Source organism: Chanodichthys erythropterus, chromosome 18, assembly GCF_024489055.1.
Source record: "Chanodichthys erythropterus isolate Z2021 chromosome 18, ASM2448905v1, whole genome shotgun sequence".
NCBI lineage: Eukaryota > Metazoa > Chordata > Actinopteri > Cypriniformes > Xenocyprididae > Chanodichthys > Chanodichthys erythropterus.
In genome coordinates this window covers 2,699,804-2,726,559 of record NC_090238.1, presented here as the reverse complement: position 1 = coordinate 2,726,559, position 26,756 = coordinate 2,699,804, and the positions used below count along the sequence as shown (strand labels likewise).

General features: G+C 37.2%; 1 protein-coding gene across 1 annotated transcript in view; it reads left to right on the top strand.

Annotated features, from left to right (window-relative positions):
- Window positions 1–26,756, top strand: part of dph6 (diphthamine biosynthesis 6) — a 91,508-nt gene that overhangs the window by 13,373 nt on the left and 51,379 nt on the right. The window contains exons 4-8 of the mRNA XM_067368067.1: window positions 2,915–2,988; window positions 5,077–5,195; window positions 22,876–22,937; window positions 24,134–24,228; window positions 24,334–24,427. Coding sequence (XP_067224168.1) covers window positions 2,915–2,988; window positions 5,077–5,195; window positions 22,876–22,937; window positions 24,134–24,228; window positions 24,334–24,427 — 444 coding nt within the window. The remainder of the gene's footprint in view (window positions 1–2,914; window positions 2,989–5,076; window positions 5,196–22,875; window positions 22,938–24,133; window positions 24,229–24,333; window positions 24,428–26,756) is intronic.

Below are 26,756 nucleotides of genomic sequence, written 5' to 3'. Positions count from 1 at the left end.
CTATGTGCATATATAGTATTCCTGATCCAAGCTGAATTTTCAGCATCATTACTCCAGTCTTCAGTGTCACATGATCCTTCAGAAATCATTCTGATCTGATGATTTGATGCTCAAGAAACTTTTATTATTATCAATGTTGAAGACAGATTTTTTTTTTTTCTGGATTTTTTGATGAATAGAAAGTTGAAAAGAACAGCATTTATCTGAAATATAAAGCTTTTGCAACATTATAAATGTCTATATTGTCACTTTTGATCAATTTAATGCATCCTTGCTGAATAAAAGTAGTAATTTCTTTAATTTCTTTCCCCCCAAAAAATGAATAAAAAAAAAAAATAAACAACTCTTACTGACTCCAAACTTTTGAACTGTAGTGATAATGTTACAAAAGCGTTTTTGCTAATATTTTAAGCCAATTTTCAGGGGTTTAAAAATTACTTTATAAAGGCAGGATCATTATTTTATTTTTACACAGAGATTGGTAGATCTATTAGTAAAATCTGTTGACTTTAGCAATCTTTGTTTCATTATATGCCAACAGTGACGGCTCAAAAATGGCAAAAAGCACTTCTTGTGTTTTTTGCCTCAAATTTGCATCCCTGTAACTCAAGAAGTATTAAAGATATCATAATATCCTTTTAGATTCTGGTTCTTAACAAACTTTCCTTTTGGTATCTTCATTTTAAAGGCTCTCAATGGTTCAATCCCAGAGATATGGAGATCTTAATGAAGCTCCATGAGTAAATTGTACACTTTTTCAGTGGTCAAAAACCAAATGTGGGTCACTTTGCACACAGCTGATACTTTTTTCTTTTAAAGAGGAATATCTGAAGAACAAATAATGTTGAAATTAGAAATGTATCTATTTTTTTTCCCATCAGCTCAATTACATAGTCATATAACAATCCTGTCTGAGAGCCATAAATATTATTTTTCTACAGCTGTCATGCCTGTAACTCTAGATTGTCATTATTAATAAACTTTCCTTTTGAAATGTTCATTTTCACGGTCCTATATAGTTCAGTCACAGATAATGGGACCCCAATGTGACTCCATGTCCAAATTGTTGAATTTTACCCATTTTCAGTGGTCAAGAACCAAATTGGCTCCAAATCAAACTGTCATTTTCACCATGTTACTAGAAACAAAAATTTTGTAAAATAAAATATAATTGGGTGTTTAAATATATCTATTGTAATTTAAATGTACAGATGCAAATAGACATTGTAATAAAATAAACACGTTTTTTGGATGTGTGGCCTGTAGTGTCTTGACTTCTAGCGTTGTTTGTCTTTCTTCTTGTTCTTGTTTTAGATGCATTGGAGGAAGTATTCAGAGTTCTATAGTTTAATTAATTACTTGTCAAATCAAATTATGTTGAAGCAAATTGAATTGTTCTGAATTTTTCTGAAATTGTGAATTGAATCAAACCGCAATCAATTGAATTGATTTATCAACAGGCCTTATTGTTAGTGAACAATGACTGAATTTCATTCTGTCCTCATGTAACGCTTCATCTGATTTATGCATAATGCACAATCGGTCGGATCAGTCAGGCGTCTGTGGAAAAGAGCTGCATGAAGATTCATCAGAAGTTCTCCTGTGTTCATGAGTAAATAACAGCACGCCGGGTTTATTTCAGTGGTTCATGTTGAGTCGGCGTGAGGTTGCTGTTTGTTTGCCTCATGGGAACGGCTGAACGAGAGACTCTGATCGTGTCACACACACGCTAACAGTCCCAGTGCTAGATAAAGAGTCTAGCCTAAAGCTCTTGTAATTTGTTTGTGTTTTCTGCCTAATGTAGTTTGCTCAATCTTGTTTAGTGATGATGGAAAGCGATAGGCCTTATCTTGGTTTGCCAAAGGCATGAGCATCTGACGGCGCTTGAACGGCGCTCCAGCAGTGACGTTACCCTGTTTTCACGTCTGAAGTTTGACCACTGGGATGAACTGAGCACGAGTTACTCGCATTGAATGAGATTCAGACTCAGAACAAATACTTGAGATTTCATGAAACGGCAGAAATAAAAACACTGCGACTGAATGTAGCGTTGCGTCTGGTTCGGTCACTGTGTTCATGTGTGTTTATTTATCACCATGCTGACTGAGGCCGGTGGGATTTCTGTGTGTGATGTTTACATGATGTTTAAAGGGGACCTTGATTATGATTTGACTTTTTTAACTTTAGTTAGTGTGTAATGTTGCTGTTTGAGCAGAAACAACATCTGCAAAGTTACGACGCTCAAAGTTCAATGCTTAGGGAGATATTTTATTTAACAGAAATTGCTTTTTAAGAACTACAACAAACAGCTGATAGGGACTACAACGAAGCTTTTACGCCGGACTGCTTCACAAACGAGGGTCAATTCAACACAAAAGATGAACATGACGGCACATGCTAGTGGATGAGTTGAATCAACTCCACAGCAACTACATCAATGTATCCACTAACCATTCAGAAACGTCTAAAAGTTGTAACTTCTTCCTGAGTCTCTCCATCAGTGTCGACTCCGGTTTGAACAATGTAAGGCTGAACACCGTTACTGACAATCCTCATTTTGGCTGCGTGAGATTCTCCAGCTTTGTTGTTGTTGAGCTGTTAAAGCTCCGCCCTCTACTGGAAAGGGGGCGGGAGCAGCAGCTCATTTGCATTTAAAGGGACACACACAAAAACGGCGTGTTTTTGCTCACACCCAAATGGGCAAATTTGACAAGCTATAATAAATGATCTGTGGGGGATTTTGAGCTGAAACTTCACAGACACATTCTGGAGACACCAGAGACTGATATTACATCTTGTGAAAGGGGCATTATAGGCCCCCTTTAAGGCATCGCTGGATGTGGGATTTAAACCTGCAGCTCCTTGTACATCATCTCAGATCTGACTCTCTTTCCTCCCTCCTCTGGTTGTTCAGGAAGAGACGCATGTGGAGGCTGTGTCTGTCGGGGCCATTCTGTCGGACTACCAGAGAGTACGTGTGGAAAATGTGTAAGTGGAGCTCCTTTCTCTTGTTTCTCCTTTCCCTTTCTCACACATAACAGACTGCATTATGTCATTGGGTAATTCAAAAAACGGCAAGCCAATGTGCCAGAGACTTGTGTGAAAAATAAATAAATATAAATAACACCAATCGGGTGACCATCCTGACTCAGGCCTGCCCTTTCCGACAGCTTGGCTCCTTACAGCTATTGAGTTGTGGTTTTGCTCATGTTCATTTCCTCAAGCTGAACTCAACGACTGCTATGAGGTGTTTGGAGTTTATCTATAAAGTAAATTAACAGATTTATATGCAAGGCAATTTTATTTATATAGCACATTTCATACACAATGTGCTTTACATAGAAAAGGAATAGAAAATAATCAAGTGCATAAGAAATAATGCCTAAATATATCCAAAATGCCTAAATTAGGGATGCTCCGATCGATCGGCCCGAGATCGGAATCGGCCGATAATCATATTTTATGACTCGATCGGTACTCACTAACTTGGCCGATCTCACGAACCGATCGCAATTTGATGACGTCAGCGCGTGAGTGTGAGGACGCGCGGGAACATAGCGCTGCAGACATGTCGTCACCTGTGTGGAATTTCTATGACGTTGCGAGAAACAATGAAAAATTCGCGATTTGCCGTGTATGTTCTGAAGAAATCTCTTGTGGAGGAGTATTGTCCAAAACGTTCAATACGACGAACCTGATTCGGCACCTGAGAACAAGCCACCGCGAGACTTATGCTGAATATGAAAAACTGGCAACTGCAAAAAAGGCAACGGTAACAACTAGTAATACGACTCTCACTCAGCCATCCATTACAGACATTCTGAAAAGTTTTTAAGTTAATTCAGACTACTCCATTTTAGGAGATTAAATGTTTATTTTGTCCTCAACATTTTACTATGGGACAGTTTTTAAGTAAACCTAATGAGCTGCATCACACTTATCCGATTTGTTGTTTTAGGACTTTAAATGTATTTTTCTTGGTTATGTTGTCCTGCTAGGACTGGTATTGGACAATGTTTAAGTTAATTCAGACTTCTCCATTTTAGGAGATTAAATGTTTATTTTGTCATCAACATTTTACTATTGTACAATTTTTAAATAAACCTTGTGGGCTGCATAAGACTGCTTCATTTTGTTTGTTTGTTTTTTTCTGTGCAGGAACACCATTTTAAAGGCATATTAAAATATTCACTGTATAATGAATAATTGTTGTGATTTAGTGCATTGTTAAAACTATAGTTGCATTACATACATTACCATAAAAATGGAACAAAAATAAAATAAAGGCAACATCTATAGTATTTTTTTATCTGGAGAAAAGGTGATCAAAGAGCTTACAAATCAGTGAAGCATTGAAATCGGTACTCGGTATCGGCTGATCACCATGACAAGAAATCGGTACTCGGTATCGGCTGCCAAAATCCTGATCGGAGCATCCCTAGCCTAAATGTTTCCAAACGGGTTCCTTGAACACTTCTCCTGTCTGTCGTTGGTCAGATGAACTGAGGAAAATGTATGTGATTGTTTGAATCAGAAGTTGACATTTAAGATCAAGGTTATAAAAGTGTCAGTGTTTACTCTCTTTAGGATGTCAAACTATTAGTGACTGATTTACAGTGACTCCAAACATTTAATGCACTAGTTTGTGTGACGCTGACACCGCTCAATCCTGGTCTCCGCAGCCGTTTTCCCTGCAGCTCACTTGAGCTGTGCATGTAGCCGCACATACCGCTGTCAGTCAGCTATTGTTCCTCCGCGGGGTAAGTGGTGTAACCCTACCTGTATACCTGACAGCCCATGAGGCCACAGGGCACAGCCGTATCGTGCTAATCGCCCTAATCGCTGAAGCTCTCAGTTTGACCTGTGATGCCGGCATTGAGCGGACGTCCACCTATGTCACATGAGCGTGGCGGTGGCGTTCGGCCAAGCCAGAGAGCGAGCGCTAATTGTCTTTGAAGTTGTGTCAGAGTGCCGCCCTCTTTTCACTTCACATCCATCCGTATCTTCTTCCACGCCTGCTTAGTTTGCTTTGTATTTCTCTCATTTCTCCACTTGACGCTGTGGCTCTCTCTGCAGGTGTGCGAGACTGCAGCTCCAGCCGCTGGCGTACCTGTGGCGCCGAGACCAGGCCGAGCTGCTCAGAGAGATCATATCAAGTGGCCTCAACGCCCTCCTCATCAAAGTGGCGGCGTTCGGTGGGTGACGGCCTCTAAACCGGGCAGGGCTTGAGCAGTCCAGCCACTATTGAGGTTTTAAAATGATCCTGCTCTTAGACTGGCAGATGGTCAGGTTGGGCTGCACGATTTAGGGAAAAAAATCTAATTGAGGTTTTTCTGATTGAAGGTTGCGATTTAAGAAAAAAAAACGTTTGTTTGTAGGGCTACACAATTTTTTGTTCATGTTGATTATATATCAATATGGCTATAAAATAATAATGATAATTTATTAAATGTATTATTATTACTAAATAAAAATATAAAAAATACTAAACAAGATAAATATTACTATTGTAATATTTCACTGTAATAATACAGTATAGGAAGATGGTCACATTAATTAAATCACTAACTTTAAGATTTGATAATCGCACTTAGCCAAATGGCTGTTTTGGTTATATTTTGTTTAATCATGCAGCCCTATGTTCAGGTGACGCAGGGCTGAAAATAGCAATAAACACAGAACAAATCCCAATATCTTCAGTTGGTAACACTTTATTTTAGGGCTACACAACGATTAATCGTTACGTAATATATGTGTGTGTTCTGTGTATAATAATTATGTATATATAAGTACATGCACATACATGTATATTTTCAAGAAAGAAATTATATTTATATATAAAATATGTATGTAAATGTAAAATATATATAAATATGTATATTTATTTATACATGTATATATTTCTTAAATTTATACATGTATGTGCATGTATTTATATATACATAATTATTATACGCAGAACACACACACATATATTACGTAACACACACTTTTATTTTGCAAACGATTAATCGCGATTAATCGTAGTGCAGCCCTACTTTATTTTAGGGTATTTTAACTAGTTGCTTATTAGCATGCATATTACTAGAATATTATTAGTACTTATTAAGCACATATTAATGCTTTATTCTGCATGACCTTATTCTACATTATTAATCCTACCCAATACCTAAACTTAAAAACTACCTTACTTACAATTAATAAGCAGTAAATTAGGAGTTTATCGAGGGACAAGTCATAGTTAATAGTTTATGTGTGTTCCCTATACTAAAGTGTTACCCTTCAGTTTGACCTGCACAGAAGCACAGTTTCTGATTCTGTTGATTGAAAGCCTACGCATTATAAAACATTACAAATATAGACGTGCCATACGATATACAGCACTACAGTATCTGCAGTATCATCTGTACCACCATAATTCCATGATGTTTTTGCAGTTTTTGAAAAACTGAGGTACATTGAGAATAATTTTGTAATGTCATTGATCTTGTGGGATGCCTGAACTTTGCAGCCCAGATCAGATGACATCAGTAATGCACACTTGAGTGGTTCGTCAGATGATGTTTGTGTTGGAACACACACAGGGTGTCTCGCCCAGATTGGAATCTCATTTAATCCTCGAAATGGCTGCGGTGTCACCTGCTCTCTCACTCCTGTTTCACGCGCCGCCGCAAAAGAAACACTGATCAGGTTCCACACTAAAAGTTGAACTGAGGGCAAATGTTTTTGTGGTGGTCCGATGTGCATGTATTTACACAATGGACATGTGTGGATTGATAGAAATAGAGATAGAATATCAACATTCGAGATGTGAGTTTAAAATTGATTAGTAACCAAAAACCACATGCTGGTGAACAGGACTTAAATAAAGCAAAAGGCTCTGCTTCACACTGTGCCCGAGAACGGCCCTTACCAATAACATGACCATGACATCTCCTTATCATCATTGTAACATCATCGTAACATCTCTGCAACATCACTGTAACATCTCCTTAACATCACCATACATCAATGTAACATCACCATAAGCCTCACTGTAACATCATTGTAACATCGCTGTAGCATCTACTTAACATAACTATACCATTATTGTAACTTCACTGTAACATCAATGTAATATCTTGGTAGCATCTCTCCTTTTTTCTTTATAGAAAAATCCTTTATTTTCTTTAGCATCTCTACAACATCACTGTAACATCTCTTTAACATCACCATACATCAATGTAACATCACCATAAACCTCACTGTAATATCATTGTAGCATCTACTTAACATAACTGTACCATTATTGTAACTTCACTGTAACATCATTGTAATATCTTGGTAGCATCTCCGCAACATCACTGAAACATCTCCGCAACATCACCATACCATCATTATAACCACCATAAACCTCACTGTAACATCATCGTAATATCTCTGTACCATCTCTCCTTTTTTCTTTATAGAAATTTTTTTTTTTTCTGTAGCATCTGCACAACATCACTGTAACATCTCTTTAACATCACCATACATCAATGTAACATCACCATAAACCTCACTGTAATATCATTGTAGCATCTACTTAACATAACTGTACCATTATTGTAACTTCACTGTTACATCATTGTAATATCTTGGTAGCATCTCCGCAACATCACTGAAACATCTCCGCAACATCACTGAAACATCTCCGCAACATCACCATACCATCATTATAACCACCATAAACCTCACTGTAACATCATCGTAATATCTCTGTACCATCTCTCCTTTTTTTTTTATAGAAAAATATTTTTTTTTCTGTAGCATCTCTACAACATCACTGCAACATCTCCTTAACATCACCATACATCAATGTAACATCACCATAAACCTCACTGTAACATCATTGTAGCAACACCACAACACCACTGTAACATCTCTTTAACATCACCCTACATCAATGTAACATCACCATAAACCTCACTGTAACGTCATTATAGCATCTCCACAACATCACCGTAACATCTCCTTAACATCACCATACATCAATGTAACATCACCATAAACCTCACTGTAACATCATTGTAGCAACACCACAACACCACTGTAACATCTCTTTAACATCACCCTACATCAATGTAACATCACCATAAACCTCACTGTAACATCATTGTAGCATCTCCACAAAATCACTGTAACATCTCCTTAACATCACCATACATCACTGTAACATCTCCTTAACATCACCATACATCAATGTAACATCACCATAAACCTCACTGTAACACCACTGTAGCATCTCCACAACACCACTGTAACATCTCCTGAACATCACCATACATCACTGTAACATCTCCTTAACATCACCATACATCAATGTAACATCACCATAAGCCTCACTGTAACATCATTGTAGCAACACCACAACACCACTGTAACATCTCTTTAACATCACCATACATCACTGTAACATCACCATAAATCTCACTGTAACATCATTTTAGCATCTCCACAACACCACTGTAACATCTCCTTAACATCACCATACATCACTGTAACATCTCCTTAACATCACCATACATCACTCTAACATCTCCTTAACATCACCATACATCAATGTAACATCACCATAAGCCTCACTGTAACATCATTGTAGCAACACCACAACACCACTGTAACATCTCCTTAACATCACCATACATCAATGTAACATCACCATAAACCTCACTGTAACATCATTGTAGCAACACCACAACACCACTGTAACATCTCTTTAACATCACCATACATCACTGTAACATCTCCTTAACATCACCATACATCACTCTAACATCTCCTTAACATCACCATACATCAATGTAACATCACCATAAGCCTCACTGTAACATCATTGTAGCAACACCACAACACCACTGTAACATCTCCTTAACATCACCATACATCACTGTAACATCACCATACATCACTGTAACATCTCCTTAACATCACCATACATCAATGTAACATCACCATAAGACTCACTGTAACATCATTGTAGCAACACCACAACACCACTGTAACATCTCTTTAACATCACCATACATCAATGTAACATCACCATAAGCCTCACTGTAACATCATTGTAGCAACACCACAACACCACTGTAACATCTCCTTAACATCACCATACATCACTGTAACATCTCCTTAACATCACCATACATCACTCTAACATCTCCTTAACATCACCATACATCAATGTAACATCACCATAAGCCTCACTGTAACATCATTGTAGCAACACCACAACACCACTGTAACATCTCCTTAACATCACCATACATCAATGTAACATCACCATAAACCTCACTGTAACATCATTGTAGCAACACCACAACACCACTGTAACATCTCTTTAACATCACCCTACATCAATGTAACATCACCATAAACCTCACTGTAACGTCATTATAGCATCTCCACAACATCACCGTAACATCTCCTTAACATCACCATACATCAATGTGACATCACCATAAACCTCACTGTAACATCATTGTAGCAACACCACAACACCACTGTAACATCTCTTTAACATCACCCTACATCAATGTAACATCACCATAAACCTCACTGTAACGTCATTATAGCATCTCCACAACATCACCGTAACATCTCCTTAACATCACCATACATCAATGTAACATCACCATAAACCTCACTGTAACATCATTGTAGCATCTCCACAAAACCACTGTAACATCTCCTTAACATCACCATACATCACTGTAACATCTCCTTAACATCACCATACATCAATGTAACATCACCATAAACCTCACTGTAACACCACTGTAGCATCTCCACAACACCACTGTAACATCTCCTGAACATCACCATACATCACTGTAACATCTCCTTAACATCACCATACATCACTGTAACATCTCCTTAACATCACCATACATCAATGTAACATCACCATAAGCCTCACTGTAACATCATTGTAGCAACACCACAACACCACTGTAACATCTCTTTAACATCACCATACATCACTGTAACATCACCATAAATCTCACTGTAACATCATTTTAGCATCTCCACAACACCACTGTAACATCTCCTTAACATCACCATACATCACTGTAACATCTCCTTAACATCACCATACATCACTCTAACATCTCCTTAACATCACCATACATCAATGTAACATCACCATAAGCCTCACTGTAACATCATTGTAGCAACACCACAACACCACTGTAACATCTCCTTAACATCACCATACATCAATGTAACATCACCATAAACCTCACTGTAACATCATTGTAGCAACACCACAACACCACTGTAACATCTCTTTAACATCACCATACATCACTGTAACATCTCCTTAACATCACCATACATCACTCTAACATCTCCTTAACATCACCATACATCAATGTAACATCACCATAAGCCTCACTGTAACATCATTGTAGCAACACCACAACACCACTGTAACATCTCCTTAACATCACCATACATCAATGTAACATCACCATAAGCCTCACTGTAACATCATTGTAGCAACACCACAACACCACTGTAACATCTCTTTAACATCACCATACATCAATGTAACATCACCATAAGCCTCACTGTAACATCATTGTAGCAACACCACAACACCACTGTAACATCTCCTTAACATCACCATACATCACTCTAACATCTCCTTAACATCACCATACATCAATGTAACATCACCGTAAGCCTCACTGTAACATCATTGTAGCAACACCACAACACCACTGTAACATCTCCTTAACATCACCATACATCAATGTAACATCACCATAAGCCTCACTGTAACATCATTGTAGCAACACCACAACACCACTGTAACATCTCCTTAACATCACCATACATCACTGTAACATCTCCTTAACATCACCATACATCACTGTAACACCTCCTTAACATCACCATACATCAATGTAACATCACCATAAGCCTCACTGTAACATCATTGTAGCAACACCACAACACCACTGTAACATCTCTTTAACATCACCATACATCAATGTAACATCACCATAAGCCTCACTGTAACATCATTGTAGCAACACCACAACACCACTGTAACATCTCCTTAACATCACCACACATCACTGTAACATCTCCTTAACATCACCATACATCACTGTAACATCTCCTTAACATCACCATACATCAATGTAACATCACCATAAGCCTCACTGTAACATCATTGTAGCAACACCACAACACCACTGTAACATCTCTTTAACATCACCATACATCAATGTAACATCACCATAAACCTCACTGTAACATCATTGTAGCATCTCCACAAAATCACTGTAACATCTCCTTAACATCACCATACATCACTCTAACATCTCCTTAACATCACCATACATCAATGTAACATCACCATAAGCCTCACTGTAACATCATTGTAGCAACACCACAACACCACTGTAACATCTCCTCAACATCACCATACATCAATGTAACATCACCATAAACCTCACTGTAACACCACTGTAGCATCTCCACAACACCACTGTAACATCTCCTTAACATCACCATACATCAATGTAACATCACCATAAGCCTCACTGTAACATCTCTTTAACATCTCTGTAGCATCAACTTAACATAACTATACCATTATTGTAACTTCACTGTAACATCAATGTAATATCTTTGTAGCATCTCTCCTTTTTTCTTTATAGAAAAATCCTTTTTTTTCTGTAGCATCTCCGCAACATCACTGTAACATCTCCGCAACATCACCATACATCAATGTAACATCACCATAAACCTCACCATAACATCATTGTAACATCGCTGTAGCATCTACTTAACATAACTGTACCATTATTGTAACTTCACTGTAACATCATTGTAATATCTTGGTAGCATCTCCGCAACATCACTGAAACATCTCCGCAACATCACTGAAACATCTCCGCAACATCACCATACCATCATTATAACCACCATAAACCTCACCGTAACATCATCATAATATCTCTGTACCATCTCTCCTTTTTTTCTTTATAGAAAAATACTTTTTTTTCAGTAGCATCTCTACAACATCACTGTAACATCTCTGCAACATCACCATACATCAATCTAACATCACCATAAACATCACTATAACATCATCGTAACATCTGTGTAGCCTCTACTTAACATCACCATACCATTATTGTAACCTTACTGTAACAACATTGTAATATCTCTGTAGGATCTCTCTTTTTTCTTTATAGAAAAATCCAGTTTTTTTCTGTAGCATCTCTGTAACCTCACTGTAACATCATAAACCATAAACCTCACTACAACATCAGTGTAACATCTCTGTTGACATCATAGTAACATCACCACAACATCTCTGTAGCATCTCTTTAACATCACTGTACCGTCATTGTAACGTCACCATAAACCTCACGTAACATCATTGCAACATCACTGTAGAATCTCTGCAACGCCACCATAAAATTACTTCTTCAGCTGCAAAATTTAACACACATTTTTAATTTCCTCTTTCAAGCTGCAGATTTTATTAAATCAGCATTTGCGATCAATTTACATGCATCATTTTTAAAGTTGCAAATGAATGTCGAGATGTTGCAAAATGTGCAAAAACAGCTTGTCACTGGGAAAGTACGCTTAATGGACAAATTTAACTTTTCTGCTCCTAAAAAGTGCTTTAGAGCAGTACATACCCTTAAGGTACAACTACGCACCATTGAGGGGTAAATAATGTACAAAGATCCCTAAAGTCACAATTATAGGCACAATTTTCACTGAGTCTACGCGTTTTGATATGAGTATGTTTGTGGGTTAACACTAATGGACTGGTAACTGTGAACTGGAGAAGGTTATGTCTCAGTAGCTCTTTTGCATATAATGTTTATATTCAGCTTTAAAGCTTGAATGATAAGAATGTAAATGTGGAGTTGTAAATCTTCTGTCCCTTTCTATTATTTGAAGGGTTTCAGATGAATTGGGATTACTTGTTTTTTTTTTTTCTATCAAAATCCCTTTTTTTCCCCCAAATCCCGTCCCGTGTCTTATCTGCGCTCTTCTAAATGTGTTTTTAAGCTGATAATTCAGTGTGTGAATATGAGCGATCACACCGTCTGTGTTTTAAACCCTTCAGCTGCAGGAGACAGAATTACACTCGAGAGGATCTTTGTGGTGTTTTTTTTTTTTTTTGCTTGTTTAGACTGATACACACTGGATCCATGTGTGTGTGTTGAAGGAATGTTAAATATCAGCCGACGCCGAACGCTTGTCCAAATGAGCCCTGAGCTATCTGCCGGCACAGCTTACCCCCAAACCCCTACAGCACCGCCGGCTCTTGACAAATCATCCTCTAAAAGCAAATTCCCCACATGTCTGGAAGAGTGTAATTATGCGCGCACACCGAGGTGTGTGTTTTCTGCTTGGCTACAGGTAGTTGGGGAAGATGTTATCACGACTGGCTTTTCACCTGGCCTCAGGCAGCGGTAATTAGAAATTAGAGGGTTGGGATGGACTTACGCTGCCACAGGCCACCAGGCAGCGCTGCAGTAATTGCAGCTTTCGTGGGTTTCATGGGTCAGGGCCGCGGGGTGAGCTGCATGTGCGTATTGGGTGACAGAGGTGTGTTGTACATTCACATACACCACAGGTGGAAATAAAGGCTTGTGACGTGATAAATGTCTTTAAATGTGTGCCTGCTACTACTGTGATAAAAATAACAATTACACCTACACCTTTGTATTTCTACCAAACTGTAACCATATACAGTAGATAAAACGTTTAATGCAAGAATTGAACAGAAATCAAGGCAACACAGGAAAATTTTCTTTTATATGCACCAATATAACAATGCAATATTTACCTACAGTATATTTGTACTAAAACATTTTAATATATAAAAAAATACAGACCATTTTTGAATGATGACACAAATAAATTGGCACATAAGAGTTTCGAATCAATCACAAAAACTGACTGTTTGAACTGGTTCACAGAAATGAATCAAATTTATTAACTCAACTCACGTGACTCATGGAACGAGTCTAATGACACTCTTTAGAGAAACTAATGGCCCAATAAAAAGTGCTCTAAAATCATTGCAACTATTTACAATGTCACTAGCAGTAACAGTAAGGTTTGCCATTTAGGTAATGCACCATGTGTCAAAAAATAACAACAAAGATTACTTTTACAGCACGAGTTAATCTAAATAATCCTTACTTTATAAATATACTAGTCATTGTTGGCTCACATTTGTTCATTATAAAATATTTACACAACCTGAAATGTTAAAAAAATGAAACCTAAATGCATGAACAAATTGTTGTTCACCTTAACGTTATTCAGCCATTGTGAATACATCATGAATGTAGTGCCCACGCATTTGGCGTCTACTCGCTCGTCACCGGTGATGAGCGGCAGATATAAATTATAATCCCGTAATAACACTTGAAGGAGGATTGTGGGTAATCGGGGGGTTGACAGAAGACATTCGAACCATTTTAAAGGAGGGGATCTGTTGTTATGAGACAGCTGCCCACACAATGTGCAGTGTCGAAGTCGAGGAAAATCTCTCCTCCACTTTTGTGCCAACAAGTTTCTCTCTGTAATCATGTCAGAAACCAGAACAGAACTTTTTGCGATCGCTCGCCACCTCTGTGCAGCCGAGCAGAAATAATTGGCTGCTAAATACGGCAGCATCAGATATTCATGTAATTAGTTAATTGGTTGATTTGTGTGGGTGAGGATGGCCAGACGCAGTGTTGTTTCCAGTAGTTAATTGGATGACAGTTCCAGTGGAAATTGGCATGTGTGAAGTTGAAAGGTCTGCTTGCAGTGTTACTGCTTTCCTTTGTTATTGCGTGCTTTAGAATTTATTTTCTGCAATTATACGGACACTTTCGGCATGAACTTTTCCACTCAGATGGTTGGCATTATATTCTTATTATTTAAATGCAAACAACCCTTTCCTCAACATGTGTTTTTTGTATGTTATTTAGGGATATGTGCAAATCTTGATATAATCTGCTTGTCTGGCGTTTCTCAGCCGGGATGTTCAGGGAACATTGGGCGGCATGGGATGGAAGCAATATTTTTTTATATCTGTTCTTCAATGTTTCTGTCAGTTTACTGTAGCAGAGCTGTCGGACTTTCCGTGAAAGCATCTTAACATCAAGCATCCAGTCACTAAGACTGATTGCTAAACCAACCAACCAACCAACCAACCAACCAACCAACCAAAAAAGAAGATATTTTGAGAAATATCTTGTTTTTTTTTTTCTTTTCAATACAATGGAAGTCACCAAAATGGTTTGGTTACCAAAATTCTTCAAAACATCTTTTTTTTTGTTTCACAGAAGACAGAAAGGCATGCAGGTTTGGATCCACTTGAAGTTGCGTAAACAATGACAGAATGATCATTTTTGGTTGAACTATCCCTTTAGGAGCTTATAAAGTGCTTGAATGAAGAGAAACTTGCTTCACTATTAGCTGAAGAGGTTATTTTTTAATTAGGGCTGTCAAATGATTAATCGCGATGTGTGTAAATAATATGTATATATAAATACACACAAATATGTTATGTACTAAAAAATGTATGTATATATAATATAAATTATATAAAAATATAAATAAATACATATTCTTGTAAATATTTCTCAGTGTTTGTATTTATATATACATAATAATTACACAATACACCCACATATATTAGGCAAACTCAAACATTTATTTTGTATGCAATTAATCGTGATTAATCATTTGACAGCCCTATTTTTAATAAATATGTACTTAAATATTCTATACTTCATTTCATGTGATAATATGTAAAATCTCACACTTAGGGAGCTCAAAAACATCACGTTGCCCTCTAATCCTAATTGGCTGTTGACGTTTATGGACAAACCGTGCAATTAAGAGTAACAGAAATGTAACACAATCCCAGAATGATTTTAAAGAGATCAAATCCCACGACAAAACAATCCTGTGTGTTTCATTACGAGCAGATCCACATCAGGATCTGAGTCAGTGTCCACATGAAGGTTCATAAGTGTCATTATAAATGACATTATACTCTTCATAAGCATTACAAGACAGTCATGTATTGATTGTTGCAGCAGTGTTGTTAATGTTCTTATTACTGCTTTAATGCTTTCAATATGCAGGTTATAAACTGTCAGTTTTAACTGGCTGTGATAAACATCAGATGAGGTTATAATTGCAGCTTTATTCCATTTATTGGATAAAAAGATTAAATCTCTGATGTGTCTGCTGAATTGTGTTCGTCGTACGGCTATTATTCCTCACACAGCTGTTGAATTTCAGATAAGAGCTCGAACAAATTTTCCGATCTCTCTTAATCTCAGCATCTCGTGTGTTCGTTCGCTCTCCCCTTCCAAAGCTCTCGCTCGCTCACAGATAGGGCGATAACACAGTGCTATTGTTTCGGCTCAGGTCTTTGAGAGCATTGTTCAAAGGATGAACTAGCTCACCTTCCAGCGCGAGATGCTTATTTCATCCATTTAAAGCTAAAATGTTCCCCAACATGAATCCAATTTTGCTGGCGTTCCTCTCTGAAGGCAAGGATTAAAGCCGAGCTGTCAGTCGCTGCTCTTCGGATCCGGAGAACCTTCACAAGGCTGATACTCTCCGCGTCTCTCGCTGCTATCTGGAATCTGTGCGCTTTAATTCACCTCTGTGCTCAGTAGCAGATTTGGTTCAAATTAAGCATGTAGGCAGGCCATTGGCACTTTGACTGTTTAATGATGCTGTTTGTGATACTAGAGTCTCATTGATAAGGGCTGAAAGATGTGGATTGCTTGATATGGGGCCCTCTTAAAGGGGTGGTTGATTTTTCACTTTTTTAACTTTAGTTAGTGTGTAATGTTGCTGTTTTTTTGGCATAAACAACATCTGCAAAGTTACGACGCTCAAAGTTCAATGCAAAGGGAGATTTTTTTCTTTTACAGAAATTGATTTTTAAGGACTACAACAAACGGCTGGTTGGGACTACAACAAGGTTTAGTGGGTTAGTGACATCACAGACCCCAAAATTTACATAAACCCCGCCCCTGAGAACACACAATAAAGGGGGCGGGGTCATGTTGGGCTGCTTTAGACAAGAGGAAGAGTTGTTGTAGTAGAGTGTTGTTGACATGCCGTCATTTTACGCCGGACTGCTTCACAAACGAGGGTCAATTCAACACAAAAGATGAACATGACGACACATGCTAGTGGATGAGTTGAATCAACTCCACAGCAACTACATCAATTTATCCACTAACCATTCAGAAACGTCTAAAAGTTGTAACTTCTTCCTGAGTCTCTCCATCAGTGTCGACTCCGGTTTGAACAATGTAAGGCTGAACACCGTTACTGACAATCCTCATTTTGGCTGCGTGAGATTCTCCAGCTTTGTTGTTGTTGAGCTGTTAAAGCTCCGCCCTCTTCTGGAAAGTGGGGCGGGAGCAGCAGCTCATTTGCATTTAAAGGTACACACACTAAAGCGGCATGATCTGTGGGAAACTTCAGACACATTGTGGGGACACCAGAGACTTATATTACATAATAAGTCCCCTTTAAACTTTAGTTCACTCAAGACCATGAGTTGGTTTTTGGTGAGCTATCCCTTTAAATGTGACCTAAGATCTATTAATCACACTTCATTATGACAATTGATTTGTATTGCAAGTCTTCTGAAATGTTATGTCTAAATATTGTAATGAGGCATTATCTAATGAAATATGCATGGAGTAATTTGCATGCATTTCCAGAGCATAAATCTGAACATTGGATAAAGCCAGGTTCATAATTCTTGTTAATACTTTTTGTTGACATATTTGTGCAAAGAGGAAAAAATATAACAGTCAGAAGAGACGAAGATGTCAAATTTGTCAATCAGCTGTTGAATTAGAAACAACCTTGCAGCAGTGTTGATTCGTTTTTTTGTCTTTTACTGCCATGCCAAGGTAATGTAACACAAAGTATAGCATTATAAATGTGTATTTTTAAATTTATTTATTATTATTTTTTTTTTTAAAGGACTAGATTTGCTATGTTGATAACTGGAAATGCGTCATCACAGTCAGTGAAAAGGGTCCGTTGAAATCAACAGATGCAAATAGATAATAAAGAGCAATTAAATAATCACTTAAATATATATCGTGGATGTTTTCTTTCCACTAGTCTGAAAGAAGACAAGTTGTGGAAGCAAAATAGACCGAAATCTCTAAACTGACCCGTGCATGAAAAAACAATGGTGTCTAGAAATCCAGACTAAAGCAGCACGTAAGGAAAGAAAGCCTTCACATATCTGGCCGTATTATAAGAACTTGTGACCTAAAAAGAATTTGCTCTAATTTGAAGCTCATGAAATCTAATGCAAAACTTGAGAATCCATTTGTGCCCAGTTCACTGGCTTGGAAGTTGACTGGATTAAATTTCAGTTTTATAGGATAATAATGAGTTAAAGACTTTTTCGCAGGCATATCGCTCCTTGGGGCTCTGCTTGGACTCAGCTTGTCTAAAGGGCAGCGGGAATGGACATGCAGACAGATGAATGGTGCTTGGACTGAGCTTATTTGTGTTTAATGTGCCATAAGGGGGTGAGGTAATTAGCTTTAGGTCAGGTAGTAAAACAGGTGCAGATGAATGAACACCGTGCAGCTCATGTAAATGAGAGATGATCTCAACTGTCTGAATATTTTAGGCCAGCATGGACGTAGTTGCTCCAGATCTGCTATATTCACCTAGTTTCAGATGTTCGGCATGTCAGCAGGCAGAAAGTTGCAACAGCTACAATGAAGATGCACAGTAAAATTGTTTAAAAAGAAGTTTCACAGTAATAAACAGGAAAATAACAGAATCAATGATGCAAACTTGAGGCAAATTAAAATTCTGATGTAAAGCAGCTCTAAAACGACAATGGTCTCATTATTCAGCAAAATTCCTTTCAGTGTTGATTCAGTTCAGTAAGTTCATCAATTATGAAAAATTAGTTCATTTTCAGCTTTAAAGAAGCTCTACAAAAGACAACAGTGTCGTTATTCAACTCAATTCCTTTCAGTGTTGATTCAGTTCAGTTCAATAAGTTCATCAATTATGAAACAAGTTCAATTCAGCTCCACAGAAGACAATAGTGACATTATTCAGATTAATTCAGCTCAAGATTTGTTCTCATCCAATAATGCCCGTGAAGTTAAATCAATAATATTACTGAATATTAACCCCAACTAAGCAGGACAGCCGTGGCAAGAATTGGCAGAAAAATGGAGCAAAAACACCAAGATTGTTAAATCGTACACTGATTTTTTTTCATAGGGAGTGGAACAAGACACCTCGTGCAATTCAGCTCTTTTACTTTATTTGCCCTCTGCATCCTAGCTTTAAATATCAGATTGCAGTGTGCTTGATCCTTTATTTAAAATCAAGACGTTAATGAAGATATTATAAAACAGCCCTCTTAGCAGTTTGAAATCAATCATTAAAATTTGTTTTAAAGGCATGACTAATTAAAAAAGATATTTAAATAGGATTGAATTTTAATGACGTTCTCCCTGTTACCTTTGTGTGGGGTTAACATGAGAGGAGAGGAGATTAGATATTCTCACACTAATTATGAGCGGTGTTCCCCAGGGGCGGGTAATGGGGCCGCTCTCGCTCTCATTGATCCCCTGCAGATCAGCGCCATCCGAGTGCAGCTCGCCGCTCCAGCATGATCCTCTGAAAACACGCCGTCTAAAGTTCAGCTTCCCCTCAGGGCTTGTGGTTTGGACCCTGAGCTCTGAGGTTAGGCGGGAAGAAAGGCGCTTTTCACCACACCGCGGTTCGCTCTAGTGGTAGACGACAATCATGAGCGGCAGAGAAAATATGGGCTTGTGTTATGATGGGTTGTCATGGTTTGTAGAGAAAAGTGGAGAGAGAAGAGTTTGACCTCTTGATAGATTTGAGTTTGTACAAGGTTTTGTTGTATTTCCATGAAATACTGACATATGACAACCAAAAAAAAACCTTCATATGGGATGGCAGATCATGGTAGATTTCTTTTTTCCAAATTTTTACACTAATTGTAGACTGAATTCATCAAGCTCAGCCATTGAACTCTATTACAAAAGCTATTTTAAAATGAACAACTATTAAAAAAATGTATTTTTAGATATTAATGTTTATAATAATGTAATATCATCATGCCTTACAGTTGCATTTAGCAGAGTAGAGCTGTTAATATACAGTGGTGTGAATAAGTGTTTGCCTCCATGTTTGTCACACTTCAATGTTTCAGATCATCAAACAAATTTAAATATGAATCAAAGATAACACAAGTAAACACAACATGCAGTTTTTAAATTAAGGTTTTTATTATGAAGGGAAAACAAAATCCAAACCCACATGGCCCTGTGTGAAGAAGTGCTTGCCCCTTAAACCTAATAACTGGTTGGGCCACCCTTAGCAGCAACAACTGCAATGAAGCGTTTGTGATAACTTGCAACGAGTCTGTTACAGCGCTGTGGAGGAATTCTGGCCCACTCATCTTTGCAGAATTGTTGTAATTTAGCCACATTGGAGGGTTTTCGAGCATGAACCGCCTTTTTAAGGTCATGCCACAGCATCTCAGTAGGATTGAGGTCAGGACTTTGACTAGGCCACTCCAAAGTCTTCATTTTGTTTTTCTTTAGCCATTCAGAGGTGGACTTGCTGGTGTGTTTTGGATCATTGTCCTGCTGTCACGAACAGATGGCTAGACATTGTCCTTCAGGATTTTTTGGTAGACAGCAGAATTCATGGTTCAATTTATCAGAGCAAGTCTTCCAGGTCCTGAAGCAGCAAAACAGACCATCACACTACCACCACCATATTTTACTGTTGGGATGATGTTCTTTTTCTGAAATGCTGTGTTACTTTTACGCCAGACGTAATGGGTCACACACCTTCCAAAAAGTTCAACTTTTGTCTCATCAGTATTTTCCCAAAAGTCTTGAGGATCATTAAGATGTTTTCTGGCAAAACTGAGACGAGCCGTTATGTTCTTTTTGCTTAGCAGCGGTTTTTATCAGGCCATTTTTGCCCAGTCTCTTTCTTATGGTGGAGTCATGAACACTGACCTTAACTGAGGCAAATGAGGCCTGCAGTTCTTTGGATGTTGTTGTGGGGTCTTTTGTGACCTCTTGGATGAGTCGTCACTGCGCTCTTGGGGTAATTTTGGTCGGCCGGCCACTCCTGGGAAAGTTCACCACTGTTCCATGTTTTCGTCATTTGTGGATAATGGCTCTCACTGTGGTTCACTGGAGTCCCAAAGCTTTGGAAATGGCTTTATAACCTTTTCCAGACTGATAGATCTCAATTATTTTCTTTCTCATTTGTTCCTGAATTTCTTTGGATCTCAACATGATGTGTAGCTTTTGAGGATCTTTTGGTCTACTTCACTTTGTCAGGCAGGTCCTATTTAAGTGATTTCTTGATTGTGAACAGGTGTGGCAGTAATCAGGCCTGTGTGTGGCTAAAAATATTTTAATGTGTTTATCTGAAATCTAATCTTTTGTAACATTATAAATGTCTTTACTGCCACTTTTGATTGATTTTAATGCATCCTTGCTGAATAAAAGTATTAATTTCTTTAATTTATTTTCAAAAAAATAAAAATAAAAATTCTTACTGACCCCAATCTTTTGAACGGTAGTGTATAATGCTACAGAAGCTTTGTATTTCAGATAAATGATGTTCTTTTGAACTTTCTATTCATCAAGGAATCCTGAAAAAAAAAGTACACAACTGTTTTCAACATTGAAAATAATCATAAATGTTTATTGAGCAGCAAATCAGCATATTAGAATGATTTCTGAAAGATCATGTGACACTGAAGACTGGAGTAACAATGCTGAAAATTCAGCTTTGATCACAGGAATAAATTACTTTGTCAAATATATTTAAATAGTACATAGTTACTTTAAATTGTAATAATATTTCACAATATTACTGTTTTTTACTGTATTTTTAATTAAATAAATGTAGCCTTGGTGAGCAGACGGAACTTCTTTTAAAAACATTAAAAATCTTAGTGGTTCCAAACTTTTGGACTTTAAAACATTAGTTTTTTTCTTACAAATTACAAAATCACACAAATCAGGCTTTTAAACTAGTAATTTTCCCAATTTTGGTACTGCATACTATATTTTTGTATTGATAGACTTCATTTAAAATAAATCTACTCATATTTTGTTTGGTTGAGATTGAAGATCATTTTCTGAAGATTCAGCAGTTCCTTTTACTGACCATTGGTTGAAAAAGAACAAAACTTGGTTGGAAAAATGTATAACCCTACTCATGGAAAGTTTCTTAAATTTTTGGTTTCGCTGAGGTTTCGTCAAATGCGAAAGACCGAGGGGGAAAAAAGAGGTTTGTCCTGTAGATGCTCTGTGTTTGATTATATTTGTTTATTATGTCTGGGCGTTGTTGATATAAGCATGATTCGATTCCCGCAGCGGCCGTGTTGTGCCAGGAGGGCGGCGCTCAGCAGAGCTATGGTTTCTGAGTGGTAGATCATGATATATGAATAGCTTGTGTTTGTGTTTATGGAAGACAGTCACAAACGCTTGTTTACAGAGAAAGGCAGATCACAACCAGGTGGCAGTGCATGATGGTCTTGCGAACTTCCATGATTGACATCTCTAGTTTATCACGTCCGTGATGCATTTGTATTGACATGCTAAAATATTTTCAGACTGATGTATGTTGACCTGCAACTCTCAGAGGAGTCAAACGGTTAAAGCAGATCTGTGTACACACATTTGCACAGTCAAACAGAGCAGCGGACGTGTTGTTAGTGCGCTAAGCGCAGCCCACGTCTCCTCTTACAGTCTCTATCGCTCTTGTGTTGTGTTTGTCTGGCAGGTCTGGATCCAGAGAGACATTTAGGAAAATCCCTGGCGGAGATGGAACCGTATCTGCACGAGGTCAGAGAGAAAATAAACCTCCTTCAGCTGTTTCTGCTTCAGCTTTCAGATCAAGTGTTTCACAATGTCAGGCTGTTTTGACTGATGACATTCATTTCTCACAAATCACCATATATAATGTTCTTTAAGGTTTAGTCTGATATAGTCACAAATAATCAAATGAGATGGAGCACATTTCGTTTGTAAAGGAATTAATTCACTGCAAATACAAATTATCTCATGTTTATTTTATACGCTGTCAATCAAAAAAATACAGGAAAAACAGTAATATTGCAAAATATTATTGCAATTTAAAATAGCTGTTTTCTACGGAAGAGGATTAGGGCCAGGCAATAATAAAAAAATAAAACCATCTCGAGATTAAAGACGTTAAACTCCGATAAAAAACTCGAGATAAAATGTTGAGGATAAAGTCATTAAATTACGAGAAAAAAGTCGTTACATTATGAGAACAAATTCGTTAAATTATGAGAAAAAAAGTCGTAAAATTTTGAGAATAAAAGTCTAGATGAAATGTTGAGAATAAAGTCATTAAATTACGAGAAAAAAGTCATTAGATTATGAGAATAAATTCATAATTTAACTAATTTGTTATCATAATTTAACAACTTTTTTTCTCATAATTTAATGAGTTTATTCTCAACATTTTATCTCAACCTTTTTCTCGAAATTTAACAACTTCAATCTCGAGATGGTTTTATTTTTTATTATTGCTTGGCCCTAATCCTCTTCCGTAGTTTTCTATGTGAATATATTGTAAAGTGTAATTTATTCCTGTGATCAAAGCTGTATTTTCAGCATCATTCCTCCAGTCTTCAGTGTCACATGATCCTTCAGAAATCATTCTAATATGATGATTTGCTGCTTAAGAAACATTCCTGGTTATTATCAATGTTGAAAATATATTAACATATTAGAATAATTTTACAATATATTCACAAAGAAAACTGCTATTTTAAATGGAAATTAATATTTCACAGTTTTTACTGTATTTTTTATCAAATAAATGAAGGTTTGGTGAACAGAAATGACTTTTTTCAAAATATTAAAAAATCTAAATTTTCCAAACCTTAGTTTATATAAACATTTGCTATTCATAGCCAGCAAGAAATACGATATCATATAATTATTAACTGTAATGTTACTGTAATATGAATATGTAGTGATGGTGTGATTCTAATTATGGTTTGCGGCAGCTTTCAGAGAAGTACGGAGTTCATATCTGTGGGGAAGGAGGCGAGTATGAGACCCTCACCATTGACTGTCCGCTCTTCAAGAAGAAGATTGTCATGTAAGTCGCAAACACAACACCATAATGTGATCATCAAATGTGTGTGTGTGAAATAATCCAGAGTAACAGAAGTGCACCATGCTGACTGTGTGGTTTGTGTTTCAGTGACTCTGCGGAGACCGTCATCCACTCGGCCGACGCCTTCGCTCCAGTCGGATACCTGCGCTTCACACGCATGCACACCGAGGACAAAAAAGAAGTATGATTCAGCTTAAACGAGTCCCGTTCCACACCTTAGCACTTCATTTGTCCCTGAAGTCCACTTACTCTATGAAGTTAGTCATGTAAATGTGAATGAGCTCAAGGTTGTGACGTCAGAACAACTGGCTTTTTGCTGCAAAGATTCAGTAAACACTCTTTTTGTACTGGAGGTGAAGTTTTGAGCTCTGAATGAAACTCTTTTATTTGAAATTCAGTGACCTTAAAGTTTTTACTTTAAATTAAAGATTTTGTTTCATATAAATGTATGCATGTATCAGATGCTTTTATCCAAAGCAAAGCACATTTCTATGAGTTCAAGCATTCTCTGGAAAGAGAAACCTTGATTTTGTTTTTGATTCTGTTTGAGCTACTGTACGGTTTCCTGAAATTTTGTCAACTGAACCTCTTAGATGTGAAATATTTACTTGAAATACTCCTGAGATTTTAAGTTAATATTTCAATTATGTAACAACACATTTGCATGTTCATGGTTCTCTGATGCCGGCTAATGTTCACAATATTCCAAATCCTTAAATGAGAGCACAGATTTTAATTTTGCTATTTGCCTTAGTTGTAAAAAGCCGCTCTACACCACAGCACTCATCTGTTTTTCAAAATTCAGATCTGTGTCAAAAATCACACCCAAGTTTTTAGCAAAAGGATGAACGTTTGATGACAGAAAACCTAGATTACATGAAGAGACAGTGATATCAAGAGACAGCTCCAGTACCGTGCCCCTAATGCCCACGTCGTCCCTTAGACGATTAAGAAGGGTAGCATGAGCAACTGAGTCAAATGCAAAACTAAATTCAAGTAACATTCAATGCTTTTGTGTTCTCTCAAAACACTTTTCCATTCCCCCAAGAAATTTTGCATTCGCTTACAAACATTTTGTGATGGAAATAATATGAGATGGGAGAAAAAACTACTTTGGGGGAATGCAACACTTTTGCAAGAGGATGCAAAGTACCAGGGAAACAGTTTTAAAAAGCATTGAAATATAATATGAAGAGTTTGGTTCCAAAACAGTATAACTCCATTTTGATTAATTTGAATAAAAATGTGTTTTATTTACAAAGAGTGTGGCAAGATGAAAACCACTATTTTCTGTTTCAAACTTTGACATAGCATCTTTTGGTTATAAAAACATTAAAAATTCAAATCTAGATTTTGATTTTCAAAGGTTTATTATAAATACAGTTTTTTCCCCAAAAATGCAATAAATCCATGACACCTTTTTTTTTTTTTTTTTAAATGCAATTAATTCATCAATATAAAAGTTATTTTTCATATTGAAAATACACATCAAAGTAAGCTGATTCACATATATGACAGAGTCTAAACTTTGTCAATCTTATATACGGGCATTTGACTAAAAAAACATTCAGTCGTCGCTCCCAAAATGAATTCAACGGGTCATTTTGTTAATGTTATAAATAAATAATGTCTCTGTTTGTCATTACTGATTAAAGAGTATCTGGCACCACTGCACGATTAAAATAAACACATTTGCCGAGTACATTGGTATTAAAAACGGCTTTAAGGAAAACTATGCCAGGTGTATTCAAAGTGCCGCCATTCCTGTTTACAGTGCCTGGAATGGTGCGCTGTGATTGGTTGAGCGGATATATCGCGTTCTGCAGAGAAGAGAGACTGGCATTTGTTGAGTTTTGGAAAGGAAGGGAGAAAACATGACAGAATAACACAACTGATATTGCATTTTGCACAAAATTAATAAATGACTTTTCAATAACGACCAGATACAATACTGATTTTGGCGGAAACTAAATTTTTAAAAAAAAAGAAGGTGTTTATCGCGTTTTGGAAAAAACTCTTCATTTTCTTCCCATCTCATATTTTTATTTTTTTTCTCCATCAACATCACACTATTATAAGCTGTTGCTCACGTGTAAATGAAAACAGAGCCGCTCTTTACTCCGAAACATGCAGCGCAACAGACTATATCCTTCTTTAACTAAATCGACAAATTCAATTTGATAAAATATAATACTATTTCAATTGATTGTTGATTTGTTTATTTTCATGTTACATTAAATTGAATCAATTCTTTGCTTTTCATCAACTCACAAACCCTTGTTTGGGAACTACCGATCTACACAAATGCACTGTTAGTCTCAACATGTCTTTACTAGAGTGTTTACTGCATTGACAGAGATCCGCTGCCTTCCTCAGTTCATGTACTCGGTTAAGCAGCACGAAGGCTCTCTGCCAGTTCTCTTCTCTCTTTGTCCCCTTGTGTAGGCGACTTTGACGTCTGCAATATTCACCCCTGCCTGAAAGCAGGCCTGCCTTAACAAACATGTCCA